The 14,534-nt window shown below is 44.5% G+C and overlaps 1 protein-coding gene across 1 annotated transcript in view; it reads left to right on the forward strand.

Moving 5' to 3' along the window:
* The window catches only part of LOC125637691 (uncharacterized), a 176,543-nt gene that overhangs the window by 148,804 nt on the left and 13,205 nt on the right, over positions 1 to 14,534 (forward strand). Inside the window, exons 8-12 of the mRNA XM_048852538.2 lie at positions 4,345 to 4,454; positions 5,645 to 5,693; positions 8,206 to 8,326; positions 9,654 to 9,748; positions 12,436 to 12,501. Coding sequence (XP_048708495.2) covers positions 4,345 to 4,454; positions 5,645 to 5,693; positions 8,206 to 8,326; positions 9,654 to 9,748; positions 12,436 to 12,501 — 441 coding nt within the window. The remainder of the gene's footprint in view (positions 1 to 4,344; positions 4,455 to 5,644; positions 5,694 to 8,205; positions 8,327 to 9,653; positions 9,749 to 12,435; positions 12,502 to 14,534) is intronic.

The following is a 14,534-nucleotide window of genomic DNA, read 5'->3' on the forward strand; positions in this document are numbered from 1 at the left end:
GTCTCTCTAGCCTCCTTTCAGCCAAGCTGTTATCTTTCAAGATACTCTTTCTTGGTAAGTTTTGATACCTCACTGTCCTTGTTCACTTTGGCCCCCAAGTGGTCCAGGGAATAGCCCTGATTTTTGTTACTCTTGTGTTGCTTAATTTTTACTAAGGTCTCGTTGAGTCGCCTTTAGATAAGCCTTCCCTGTCTTCCTCCGTGCAGATTAGCACTTGTTGGTTATTGTTGGAGACATCAATATCTCTTGCCAATTTTCCATGGTCCTGTGTCGCCACTACAGCACTTCCCAAAGTGGCACCAGGACTGTCTGCTGCGATCGTGAGGCGCAGGGCTGAATGCAGTCTGTAGCAATGGCCTCGGATTTGGGTGTATTGCCTTTGAAGCTACTGCACCAACGTGGATGTTTGTTACAAGTGTCCTTGTGTTAGCCACTAGTGAGGGAGTTTGAGCATGGGAGGAGAATGACTCATAGGTGGAACTTGATCTCTCATACATGGGTGGTGGGTGAAGCCTCCCTTTGGGGAGGCTAGCTCCCAGCTCCGCCTCTTCTGCCTGGCCCCCCAACTCCCCCCCCCCCCCCCATCCCTGAGGCTGGAACAATGAGCCCTCTGCCCACCTGGAGGAGCCCCGAGTGTCCCGTCCCCCGCAGCTGGAGAAGCCCCGGGCTGGCCAAAGCTTCGGGTGTCGAGCCCCCCCCTCCCCCAGCACCTGTCCGGAGGAGACCCGGCCAAGCCCCTCCCAACTTGCCCGGAAGAGCCCCAGACCAGCTGTGCTGTCCCTTTCTCTCCCTGCCAACCCCAAGATGCCTGGGAAAAGCTGCAGCATGACAGTGTCTCTTCCCAAAGAAGAACCTGAGCTTTTTATATGCCCCATGCAGGTTTTGGGATGGCTGAGGAGACAGTATTTGCTACTCAACTTCCTGAGTTCATCAGTGATCTCCCTGGAGTCCAGGGAGATTACTGATGAACCCAGGAAGCTGAATAGGACAAACTGCCTCCTCAGTTGCCCTGGAACCTGCGTGGGGCATAATAAAGCAAAAACGTCTCCCACCAAACTCACAACCAGGTGTCTGGAGGAAGCGGCGGTGCTGGGGGAGGCAGAGCCTCCCCATGCCTATTATACCCGCCTCCTATGCATCTTTTGCCATGAAGTTTCTGTCCCCCAACAGGATGGCTTTAAAGCTGAAGGAGGGGAGGAAAAGTGGGAGTTTGCCAGAGGAAAGAAGTGCAGACCTGTCAACTTTTGCCAGTTGTTGTTTTCAAAAGTTTTATGAAATGGGACTAGTGAAGTTGGTTTTACAGTCGGTACTTCTAGCTAGTGGCATCTATTCTTCTGTCTGTTTAAACATCTGCAGGGCTCAACAACAGAGTGCAACTGAGCAGAACAAGCCAGATTCAGAAGTCCACAAATTACTTGAAAATGAAAACATAGTCCCATTGCTTGTAGTCTGTAGAGCTAAGGAACCTTCACGATTGAAACACCTTGCATGAGGCCCTGAGCTACTATCTGCCATTCAGATCCCAAGATGTTGTGACTTTGTTCTTTTACATTCTAGTGACTTTGTTCTTCTTGGCTTTAGGATTGCTTCGCATACTAAATACTGTACCATGAGCAGCTCTGTTCACTGAGCACAGGATGCTCCTTAGAACAGGTGCAGTCTCTGGGCAAGTGCATTCAGTTCGTAATTATTCATGAGTCGGTGTGAAAGGGGGTTTGTTTTAGCAGGTCAGAATCACGGCTGAGAGTTGCTCTGGAGTCAGCTCTAGTTCCCTTTGTGGCCTCTTAAGGGACTCCCCAATCAGTGGAGACTGAAATGTTTTTTGTATTAATAGGAAACATTGATTACATTGGAGTTACTTTGTTCCTTTAGTGAGTGAGCTACCAGCAGGAGCCTGGGTTGGTTAATGAACTTGAACCAAAGTGCCCTAGTGTATGTAGTAAGGGTGCTTCATGTAGCCTGCTTCCTTGTAACATGTAAGACACCATAGGGTGCAAGAAAGGATACCTGTAGTATTAATGCTAGAAAACTAAACCACTCCTAAGCGTCACATTTTACTGCTCCCTTCCCTTCATTCTCCCTTAGTTTATACAGGCAATAATTCTGCCTGGGCCCTAGTTTCAGTGTCTCCTTCACAAACCCTGGTACAAGTTCAGAGTTAATGCTACTGCTACAGGCTACAATATGTAAAGGCCACAATCGCCTCTGAGCATTTTCTGCGGAGGATGGAAACCCCACATAGTGTTCAGCCAGTGCCTGTGTTGCTGTTAGGCAGATCAGGGCTGCTAGTCAGTTATGAGTCTGAAGCCGGCTCTGGGTGTGGTGGGCTCTTCTATCCAAAACTCCAAATTGATGTGGCAGCTTTAGGGGAAATGGCAACCTGCGGATACTGTAGATTGGATCCACTAACACCTTTAAAGCAGTGGCTCCCTACCATCCATCTGTGTATCTATTACTGATATGCAAGGCTTCCCGCCTGTAGGTTAACGAGGAGCCTCGTGCTGGTCTCCAGTGTGGCATCATTGTTCAGTCGTGTGCACTCTAACTTGCAGTTACATCTCAGGCTGCTCCAAAACTCGGTGGCAGAACATTTCATTCACTAAATAGCCTTAGGGGCTTAAAGAACAAACGGACAATTATGTGGTTGCCAGTGGTATCTAAGGGATATAAATGAGTTCAGATGCTTAGCTACAGCATGGTGATTCTTACTTGCATGCACACGCTTCAGCTGAGTGCCATCTTTGGGACTGGTAAGTAATTCTTCCACGGGGCATGTTTGTTAAGAGCTGGAAGGGTTTTTGCCTTCCTCGGGAGCTTTGAGCAAGGATCCTGTATTAGGGTGAGGTGAGCATATAGTAGTGGTTTGATTTCCTTCAAATACGATGGGCGCCGAGCATTAGCAGGCATCAATCCTTTTAGTCAGTGCCATCTTTGTTTTCAGTGAATGTGGCTTAGAGAATAAACCAGCAATTCTCTTTGCAAAGAGGGAGTCTTGCTATGTATTTAACTTTTATTCTTAACTGTACCAGTTTACTAGTCTTGGTCCCATCCCTAGTGGACAAGCCAGAACCCCTCTTCAAGGCTCAGTGTAATCTCTACTCAAAAAAAGCCCCAGGAGGGGTTAATAGGCTTAAGATGGTTTTGTTTCTCTGGAGAGGAGGGAAATTGTAATTAGCAATCAAATCATGGAGCTGCTTAGACCATAAAAAATTGCACTGCACAGCATCTAGGCCAAGAATACCTAGGGGTCTCTGCTATTGGTCTATGAGCTATGTATTAATATGTATTATTTTTCTACCCACCAAGAGCCACCTTGGTGCTTTACAAGACCAAAGATACACGGTCTCTGTTCTGAAGAGCTTCAGAGGCAACCATCGATCCACTGGATCATGGTGTACGTGTCAGATCGGAGTAGAAACAATCCATTCTAAAAACCTGCTGAAGTGGTCCCTTGATAGAAATCTTTAATGTCGGGGAGCTCAGATTTGGCATTGGTGGTAGTGGTGGGGGATTTATTCTAGATTTCAGTGGTGAGTGTGCAGCTTAATCTTTTCTCAGGGATAATTCAATAATAAAGAAACCTTTAAAGGGAAGTAGGGCACGAGCCTTGCTGCGCTGCCAGTGCACGTTAGGTCTTGGTGGTGGGATTTATTTAATAGAAATTCCTATGAACAGAACTTCAGGATGTACCTGATTGTGTCCCTCTGCACAGATTAGCACATTTTCTATATGTTTCTGGTGTGCTCCTGAACAGAAATGAGAATAGTGTCTGCATGTACCTGGCGTATATGACGGCACTGAGAGGGTTAAGTGGCTTCAGACTCATTGTTCTCAATGGCAAACTAACAGGCAGAAGATGTGTCTAATCCATGTCTGCTAGACTGGTCCATGTTCCCACTTCCGCACTTTTTCCATAGTAACGGAATCAGAAATGGAGGGACCAGACCTTGTTTAAAATCTCAGCTTCTTGATTTCACTTTGTCTGAGAGGAATGAACCTGAAATGCTGCTTGTTACGAGTGCAGTATCACTGAGAAAGACATATGGAAATGTTCCTAAGGGTGTTCTTCCTTTCTCCCGGCCTCATAAAAATGCTGGGGAGGAAGCGAGAATTGTAATCCATAGACAGGCTGCATTTTGTGCTCCCTCTCCAAGTCTGCATGTGTTTCCCTCATTCTGTTGTTGCTTTGTTATCGTTAAATACTGAAGAGTTATAGGCTGGCTGGTGGTTCTGAGCTCCCTCTCTAGAATGAAGAGGTCTCTTCTCTTGAAATGTTCTATTTCTAGAGATGATATATGTGGCTGTCTAATGGGTTTCCTTTCTCTGTCCCTCACTTCCATCCAGAAAATGAAAGAACAAGCCAGGAGCTTCTCATCAGAAATCAAGCAGATAGACTTAGATGTCAACCGCACCTTTCGAAACCACATCATGTTCCGGGATCGCTATGGAGTCAAGTGAGTATTGGATACATGGTTCCAAACTGTCCATAATTGGGAATCTATTTATTCTCTTTCTGATCCCTTGACTGACCATCACAAAGGTATCAGTTTGATAGACCCAGGGACTGAAGTGCAGGCTTCCAAATAGGTACCACACATTCAGCAGCATTGTCCCTCTGTCAGCACCCCTCTGACTTGGATGGACCATGTCTAGTGGTGAGAGGGCTGCTTGGTTTCCATGCCCAGTCAGTGCCTCTTCTTCTGTATCTGCTAGTCCTTAGCTAGGAGGCTCCAGGCTGCAATGCAGAACCTAAAGAAACCAGGGTGTTAAAGTAGGGGGGGAAATGGATACATCTTCAGGGCTCCAGCAAGGATACGAGGCTCCCCTGCCTCCCAAAGGGGAAAGGAAATAGCTGCATTCATGGAAGAAAAATATAAACCTTTAGTAGGTGCAGTCACTGAGGTTGCTTCACAGCAACTGAGGCACTGGAGTTTTACATATCTGTCTGCTACTTATTAAGCTTAAGCCGGGTGAGTTACCTCACCCACCTTGTCTCTCTAATATCCTGGGACCGACACGGCTACAACACTGCATAATCTACTTATTGACACTCACACGCATTCCTGCCTGGTTGCATAGAACAATAGTGGTGTGGTTTCTGAGGCAGTGATGCAGGAATCCTGACATCATTAAGGGGTGACATTTTCCACACAATTGGGTGAGGTTGGGAGTGAAGGGATTTTAGCTATAAGGCACCCACCAGTGTTGAGGGGAGTCATATTGCTAAGCCTCTACCCGTTGCACTGTATGTTTATATCCTAGCTCTTCTTTAGCAAACATTGAAGGTGTGAGAGGAAATATCTCATAATAAACCAAGATGGTGGTGTTTTTCTGAGTTTTATAGCCCAGCTGAAGACTATATATTTGTGCATGTCATCTTAATAGATCTGTTGGTTTGATGGGATAGTTTAGCACTGTTTCGTTGTTCTGATGGTATTCCTCCACTGGGGAAAGAGAGGCAAGCCCTGTTGCCATAAGAGGTGTAATGCGTACCTGGTGTGATTCTCTGAGTTTTGCATTGTTTCAGCAGAGGAACTTGCAGAAGCTACGGTAAAATCACCTTTTGCTTTTTGTGAAATACTTGCTGAAGTTCAAGATTAGCTCCTCAGACTATCAAATCTTAATGTCCTCTCTTTCTTCCTAGGCAGCAAGCGTTGTTCCATGTCCTTTCAGCATACTCTGTTTACAACACGGTAAGTAGATCCAGCTAAAAGTGAGCACTCCTGAGTTGACCTCTTTCTTGACTTGCACAGTTCGTCTTCCATTGGGAGGCCCCCAGTGTTTACTTGGAAGGCCAGATGACTGTGTACAGCGCCCCAGTGGTGCGTCTTTACAGAAAGTAAACATGGAAGAAACCCAAGTTAGTTATCTTCAGAAGCCACAACTACAGTAGGTAGTGGGTTCTTCGAACAGCTGTTTTATTTCCCATGCATAATTCCAACTGCCTGTGATATCCTGAAGGTTTGATTAGGATGGAGCTCAACACAGGAAGATAAACTGCCCTTTATCATAATCCTTCCCCCCGCCTCCCCGAACGATTATCCCAGGAGTCTAGCCTACTGTCCAAAGAGAGTATCTATCTGTTTTTTCTTGTGATTTCTAGCCCTGTGTTTAGTGGTATCTTCATGGTTGAAGACAGTAACTTCTTACAGTGTGTTAATCATTTTCAGCTGAAGGGTTTAGAGGACAGTAGGAATAAATGAACTACAAGAATTAACTGTCTCCATCTGCCAGTGGAGGACAGTTAACCCACAAGGTCTAGATTGGCACAGTGGACTTGTAGACAAAAAACAATGTTGTTCCCCCAGCCTAAGCATACTTAGGGGGACTGCTGAAGTTCCCTTTGTATTTTTAGGTCTAGCATGTTTAAGGAAACCCCAAATAGCATCTGAGCAATACACTGTTTATCATCCTATACAGTATTTCCTGAAATAGCTGTAACCCTACTTGTGACTGAATTTTTGTAGTTCAGGTTCATGCTTCGGTAGCTCACACAGCATAACAAAATTAGATTCATGGCCTTGAACTAGTGGGTATATCTCCATGTCACAGAGCCATCAGGCAATTTGGCGCAAAGAGCACTCTCTGCTCATGAAGATAGGGTAGAGTACAGTAGGCTTTTTATTTTCTGGATGTCTTGGGACCAGTCCTGGGATAGCAAAGCAGAGTTTTGTAAACCAAGTATAAGTCTACTTATGTGATGGGAATTTCTGTAGTGACAACGTGGATTGTCCTTGGACACTAAAATGCATCAAATTCATCCCAACTAAACTTTTTCATCTGTAGGTCACGGGTGCCAATTCAGGCAGCTGGTGACTGGAAGTTGGAGCATTTGATGATGTACAGAGGCCTATGTGAAATGGACTTAGCACACGCTCAGTTCAGTTCCCAAAGGCAAGTGTCCATATCTCTCCTACACGTGATTGGCAACCTGGCTAGTTTTCTCAGCAAAGATACCATGGAGCCTGATCTACCCTCTCAAGGTAGACTTTCCAGGGCAAAGCTAGGGGAAGCGTGGGGAAACTTCTGCTGCTGCTCTGCTTGCTGTGGGACCCGTGCTACGGATGAATAGGGGACTTCAGTCTCCATAGATGTTAAATTGACACTAAGAACTTGGTGCAGAATCCACTGATATCAAGTGGTGTCCCAAATGGTTGACCGTTTGATCTAATGGAGATCTGGTGTAGAAGTTCACAAGGAGCTATCTAGCAATGCCATGATAGACTTGAGGGAGAGATTTTTTCAAAGGCCCAAATAGCAGTTAGGTGCCGAAGTCCTATTGAAAGTGGCTGGGTGTTAGAGACCTGGGCCTCTGAAAATCTTTCCCAGTCATTCTTAGATATAGTTGCTGCAATCAGGAGTTTAACCACAGCATGGGCAGAGCCAGAGATTGAATAGCAGCTGATGTTCAAGTCCATGAAGCTGACTTAGTTGAACAGTAGAAGCATAGTGTAGTACCCTATGGGAGCTGTGAATCTGAGAATAAACAGAGTAAGAACAGCCCTTGAATAGTGGGAAGGGAATGCACAGGTGGGATCTTCAGAAGCACCTAAGTGACTGAGGTGCACAAGCCCCACTGAAAGTCAGAGGGATTTGTTCTCCTGGATCACTCAGGTTGCTTTTGACAATCCTATCCCTAGAGCAGCGCCTTTCAACCTGTGGTCCTGGGGGTCTGCACGTGGTGTTTAAAGGGGTCTGTGAAAGGTGACTTTGTGAAAATAAAGTTTCAGTTCCCAGAAAAGGCATTCCGTTTATCTGGTCAAACAAACATATGTGAATACTCCCACCTGCTGGTCAAAACCCAGAAGTGTTGTCGTTACCATAGAAGCCCACAGTTTCGCGCCCTTTCTCACACTGTGTCAAATTCTGTGCCAAGCATGTGCAACATTTATAGTTGGATTCTGTTCACTTAGGTTTCAGTCTGACTTCTGTGGCAGGGGTTGGCAGATCACAGGTTGAACTTCCAAAGGGGTTCTCATCTCCATTTGAAAACGTTTAGGGGTCTGGAAGTGAGAAAAGGCTGGAAAACACTCTGGGGCAGTGGCTTTTTAGAGAGACCGGTACCCTTACCTGTTGAAAGTACTGACGTCTAGATGTTTTTACACAAAGCTGGGCACTCGCCTAATGAAGAGGGTGGAAGTCGCACGTGTACCTGTGCCCAGCTTAGTGTCCTGTAAACAGGTATGTGCTGCTTGTCCCTTCCAGGAAGTGAGCTACTGCCAAGGGATGAGTCAGATTGCTGCCATCCTGCTGATGTATTTAAATGAAGAGGATGCCTTTTGGGCACTGGCACAACTACTGACCAATCAGAGACATGCCATGCATGGTAAGCCTCGGCAGAAAAGCAGAACTGCAGCCGTTTCTGTAGACTTCACATGATGGTTGATGAGTCTTTGCTGCTGCTTCTTTGGTCAGCAAGAGGAAATCAGCAGTTAGATGTGTACTCCACCCACTTCCTGCTCTTGTCCCCTGATTATCTGAAACATGTGTAAAGGCTTTATTATGCGTACAATGACAGAAGTATGGAGCCAGATTTGGCCTTTGCATGCTGACTAGTTTATAATTGAAAAACTTAGGGTTTATCTACACTGGACTTTCTTGACTCAAGGTAATTAACACATTTGTAAAAGCTACTGTGTTCCAGGGTCAAACATTTCATGACAATCAGTTAACTCTAGGTTTAAAAATAATGTCCAGTGTAGACTTACCATTAGGAACCATACATAGTGTGCTGCTTTAAACACACTATAGAATACATTCCCTAATGCATTTGTCCAGATGTGTACTGGGAAATGTGGTGTACTATTTTACACCAACCACATTAACGCTCCTTTCATTTTATTGTGATTTTTAAACTGAAGAAGTGTTGTTTTTTAAAGTCTTTATCCAGAGATATTTTTTAATAAGGGGGTGGTTTGTATAATTTAATAGCTACAGAAGATCATAGTGAGGGAGCATTGAAAGACGTTGCTCAAATGCTTCTTGCTTTTATTTATCCTGTCATAAAACCATCACATATTTTGCTTAAAAAAAAAAAAAAAAGAAAAAAGAAAAGGAGAGAGGCTCTTGGCATATAAGAAGCAGAGGGCATGCACGGAAGACAGAACTACCCTCTGACTTTATTATAGTTTCCTTCAACATCTGGGTTAAAATGTGTCTGCCACTAAATTATAGTGATGGGGAAGCTCGTGTTGTGCTCCCATTGTATAAAACCTGTTTACCACTGTTTGTTCTAGACCCAGAGAGGTGATGTACTGCCTAGCATACCTTGTCATGCAAATAAAGGACCTGATCCAAAATCCATGGCAGCCTTTACATTGGCTTCAGTGGGCTCTGGATCAGGCCCAGATTGTAATGGAGTGTTTAAGGTTTGACTGGTCTGCTGTGAAGGAGCAGTTTCAGAAGAACCAGCATTGGATGCCAGAGTAGGGTATGTTGCAGAGTTTTAGACACAGCCCAAATAAAAGGGGTAGAACCTAGGCCATGAAAGACAAAAGGCCAGTAAGGTCTGTTTTGCAGAGCATCCTCAGCTCTGCTTGAAGTTAATGGGAAATGTGGATTTTCAGCATCTTGGAAAATCAGCCCCCCAGTCTACATCTGTCGTTAACTTTTAAGTTTGTCTCTAATTGCTTCTGTGTATTTTTCTTTTAAAGGGTTTTTCATTCCTGGGTTCCCAAAGCTGCAGAGATTTCAGGCCCATCATGAGCAGATTTTAAGCAAACTATTTCCGAAGCTGAAGAAGCACATGGTATCTTTTTGTCACCCAGCTTCCCATACTCATGTCATGCTTACGTTAAATGCTTTAATGTTAACTTGTTCTGTTAAATACACTCCTACCCTAATGTACAGCTAATCATACAACTGCTTCCGCCACTGAAGAGGCAAGTATTTAGCTAACTCATTTGTCTCCTAAATATTTCTGAAGTGAACAGTTCAGGTTTTGTGGCTGGCCACCAGCATTTGTGCAAGACATTGTAAAATCTGGAGACTTTCCTAGAAAAGGCAGGAACAAGAAAATGTATCTAGGGCATGTGTGAACGGAGTTATTTCATGCGTTAACCGGGCATTGCTATGTTATGCTGGCCATAAAACCTGGACGGTATTATCATCTTCTTGCGTTGCAGATGCTGGAAAGCCCAGAGCTTTCCCCTTACAGTTTGGCTCCTTGCTGCACATTTGTTTCATTTAACATTCTCCTATGCCAATCCTGCTGTGTGGGGACATTTCCTCCCTTCCAGCAGAGGGACACAGGAAACATTAGAATTGATGCTGTCATTCATTTTGCTGGCTCAGCATCTCCAATGGTTTTTGTCTCCAGAGGATGGTACAACCCCATTCGTTAGCTGGAATAGCATCTGCAGTATGGGACTAGCAACTAGCCAGCTATTTTGTGACACTCGCTCCTCCTTTTCTGCATGTGTTTCATATTTTGGGTATTCAGACCCCTAAAGGTTTTCTGCATTCCTAGAGGGTCTTCGTGGCGTGTCTCCAGGAAAAGCTGTCTATATTGCCATCATCTGAAATAGCTTTTGCTTGGTGCTGCAGATGAGCCCACCCCTGCTGTAGAAATGTAACACAGCCAGGCTAGTTTTTCACTAAATTACCACTGTTCTGAGAGAGATGGTGGCGGGGGAAGAAACACTGAATTCCAGCCAACAGGAACAAAAGTACCTGCATTTGAGAGACTCCACGAGCTAGTAACCATATTTCCCTGAATGGAGAGCATGCTATACCTCTGCAAAACAGGGTATGGGAAAGTACAGAAGAGAGGCCTATGTCTGTGCTTTGACAATACACCCCCCTGCTTAATGTGATCATACCAGGTGCTATCATTGTTAAACTTCCTTGAGCTAATTCATGTTTGAACACTTAGTAGTAAGATTTATATCCTTGTTTCTGGCTGATCTGTCCAGTTAAATAAAGTCTGACCATTTGGAAAGTGAAGGTAACAGAGTGGAGGTGGAAGCTGAAGAGACTCTGGAGGGATACAGGGGAAAAAAAGGAGTTTGCTGGAAAAGAGCAGGTAGCTGGCACCCCTAGAATCCCAGCTGGACTGGTGGTGAGTGAAGCTGACACGAGGGGTGGTTCTGGAGGTGTTCCCTCTTGTTTCTGGTGCTCCTCCCTCAGTTTCTCTTTTCTGATACCACAGCAGTGCTCCCATTGTTTTCATGCAGGTGCATGTGTTGTACATCATCCCTCCAGTGAGGCATACCCTGCAATTTTTCACCTAGCACCAGAGTGAGGGGGAAGCAGAAGGAGAGCAGGCTTGAAACTAGTGATAGCAAATGTCCAAAAGGCCCATTTAGATAAGGATCCAAAAATTCACATAGCCATGAACCCACCTGTCTGTGTGCCATTACCCTCTATTGGATATACAGTGTCCAAGCTGCTCAGACATGTGGGAACTTGTCTTCTAGTGCCTGCAGACCACACATGCAATGAACCAGTACAACTAGTTAAGTGTCTCCTTTAGCTCAGCAAGTAAGGGCTTGTTTGGAGCTTGTTATATGAATGTGGTGTAGCAAACAATTTTGTCTGTAAGCATGTCTAGAATTCTTATAGGATGCTTCTCTTCTTGCCTATGTCAGGTGAGCATTGTGAGGTTTGATTGTTTGAATCAGGGTTAGAAGGGGCCTCTAGTCTAGCCCCCTGCCAAGCGGCAGGATTTGTTGTCTAAACCATCCAAGACAGATGGCTATCCAGCCTCCTTTTGAAAACCACCAGTGAAGGAGCTTCCACAACCTCCCGAGGCATCTTGCCCTACTGTTCTTACAGTTAAGAAGTCTTTCCTGAGATTTAATCTAAATCTGCCATGCTGTAGTTTGAACCCATTGCCTCTTGTCCTGCCCTCTGCGGCAAGAGAGAACAACTTTTCTCCATCTTTTTTTTTTTTTTTTAATGGCAGCCTTTCAAGTATCGGAAGACCACTATCCTGTTCCCCTCATCTCGTTTCCAAACTAAACACACCCAGTTCCTTCATCCTTTGCTCATAGCACTTTGAGATTCTTGAATGGAAGAGGTTTACAAACAATGTTATTAATTAGATTCATTTGTGTTTCTATTGCCTGAACTGTTTTGCAGACCTCTGTGGTCTGGAAATTGGGCCAGAAAACCCTCTAGCACAAATGCCTTTTCTGTGGCATGTTGGCACTTGTGTGGGGCTAAGTGTATCTGGAGCAGCTGAAACCAGGGGTACAAATGTAACTACAGTAAGGCTCAGGTTCAGGCAAGGGTTTGGGTTGGTCTTACTGTCATTTGAGTAGGGGCAGGAGACACATTTCAGATGAGATGATGCTTCATAGACCCATTCAGAGCCTGACAAACCATTTCCAGGACCTTGCCCAGAAAGAATTTTAAAAAAACATGAGTTTTACACAAGCTTCCAGCAGCTGGTCCAGTGAAGTAAACATCTCTTTGCTTGTTGTCTCATTCTAGGACAAGGAGCAGATGACAACGGGGATTTACACAACCAAGTGGTTCCTGCAGTGCTTCATTGACCGGGTGAGAGCTTTTCCTGGGAGAGTGTCTACTTGGCAACCTGGATCCAGAGTGGATTTTCTTTAGTGTATCTGGGAATTTTTACATATTTTTCTAATAAGATTCCATGAATATTTTATAGGCCAAGATATTTTGCATATTTTCATAAAGCATATACCCGGCAGGAGATGGGCTTAAAATAACTACATGCCACTCAGATGGTCACACCATGAATAATAGATGGAAAGATAGTTTTAGGGCAAAAGTATAGGCATGGGAGTCAGATTTTTATTTTCCTTGGCTCTGCCACAAATCTACTAAATCACTTACCCTCACTGAGCATCTGTTTCACCAACTTTATAAAGAGGATAATACGTACCTCAGTAGAGTAAGTTCATCACGCTTGTAAAGGACTTTGAGATTTTTGGATGAAAGGCAGTATAGTCTAGTCAAAAAGAACAGAAGTACTTGTGACACCTTAGGGACTAACAAATTTATTAGAGCAGAAGCTTTCGTGGGCTACAGCCCACTTCATCGGATGCGTAGAATGGAACATATATATATATATATATATATATATATATATATAACTATATGTACCTATATCTATCTTACTATATGTTCCATCCATATATATATATATACACACAGATAAATTGGAAGTTACCATATAAACAGTGAGAGGCTAATTAGTTAAGATGAGCTATTATCAGCAGGAGAAAAAAAAACTTTTGTAGTGATAATCAAGATGGCCCATTTAGACACTTGACGAGAAGGTGTGAGGATGCTTAACACGGGGAAATAGATTCAATATGTGTAGTGACCCAGCCACTCCCAGTCTCTATTCAAACCCAAGTTAATGGTATCTAGTTTGCATATTAATTCAAGCTCAGCAGTTTCTCGTTGGAGTCTGGTTTTGAAGCTTTTCTGTTGCAAAATTGCCACCTTTAAGTCTGTTACTGAGTGGCCAGAGAGGTTGAAGTGTTCTACTGGTTTTTGAATGTTATGATTTCTGATGTCAGATTTGTGTCCATTTATTCTTTTGCATAGAGGCTGTCTGGTTTGGCCAATGTACATGGCAGAGGAGCATTGCTGGCACATGATGGCATATATCACATTGGTAGATGTGCACGTGAATGAGCCCCTGATGGCATGGCTAATGTGATTAGGTCCTATGATGGTGTCACTTGAATAAATATGTGAACACAGTTGGCAACGGGCTTTGTTGCAAGGATAGGTTCCTGGGTTAGTGGTTCTGTTGTGTGGTGTGTGGTTGCTGGTGAGTATTTGCTTCAGGTTGGGGAGCTGTCTGTAAGCAAGGACTGGCCTGTCTCCCAAGATCTGTGAGAGTGATGGGTCGTCCTTCAGGATAGGTTGTAGATCCTTGATGATGCGTTGGAGAGGTTTTAGTTGGGGGCTGAAGGTGATGGCTAGTGGCGTTCTGTCTACTCTGAAACCTATTGTATAGTCGTGTGTCTGAATTAAATTAACTGCTGTGGCCAGAATTTTCAAACTTCAGCAAATAGATGTAGGCTCCTAAGTCCATAATTAGATATCACAACAGAAATGGCCCAATTGTCAAAGGTGTTTAAGCCACCTGCAGTTCTCACTGACTTCACTGGGAAATGAGGTTGCTCAAACACCTTTGACAGTCAAACCACTTCTGTTTAAATTGGTCTGGTCATTGACATAGAGCAGCTGCCAATGGCCCCTACTGTATATTCCAGCAGGAAGGAATCAAATGAGCGAAAGGGAGCCTGCTCCACTTCTTTTCCCCAGCCACACTTCTATGGTGATAGCCACAGGGAGTGGCAAAGGAGCCACTTCAGTGGCTGTGTGCCACGAAAGATTCCCCTACGCTGGTGGAAGTCCCACACTGTTGGGCTGAGGGCAGCTTTGTGTCACCAGAGCAGTGCAAAGCTGCCTTGATATACTAGACTGACAGGCCCAGGATCATCCAATTAAACAGGCCATTGTCTGTTCTGGTGATTCGTGTGTCTAGCCTTGAAAATAGCAAAGCTTTCACATACTTGCAAAACTAAATATAGTAACGACTT

This window comes from Caretta caretta, chromosome 6 (assembly GCF_965140235.1).
Source record: "Caretta caretta isolate rCarCar2 chromosome 6, rCarCar1.hap1, whole genome shotgun sequence".
Lineage (NCBI taxonomy): Eukaryota > Metazoa > Chordata > Testudines > Cheloniidae > Caretta > Caretta caretta.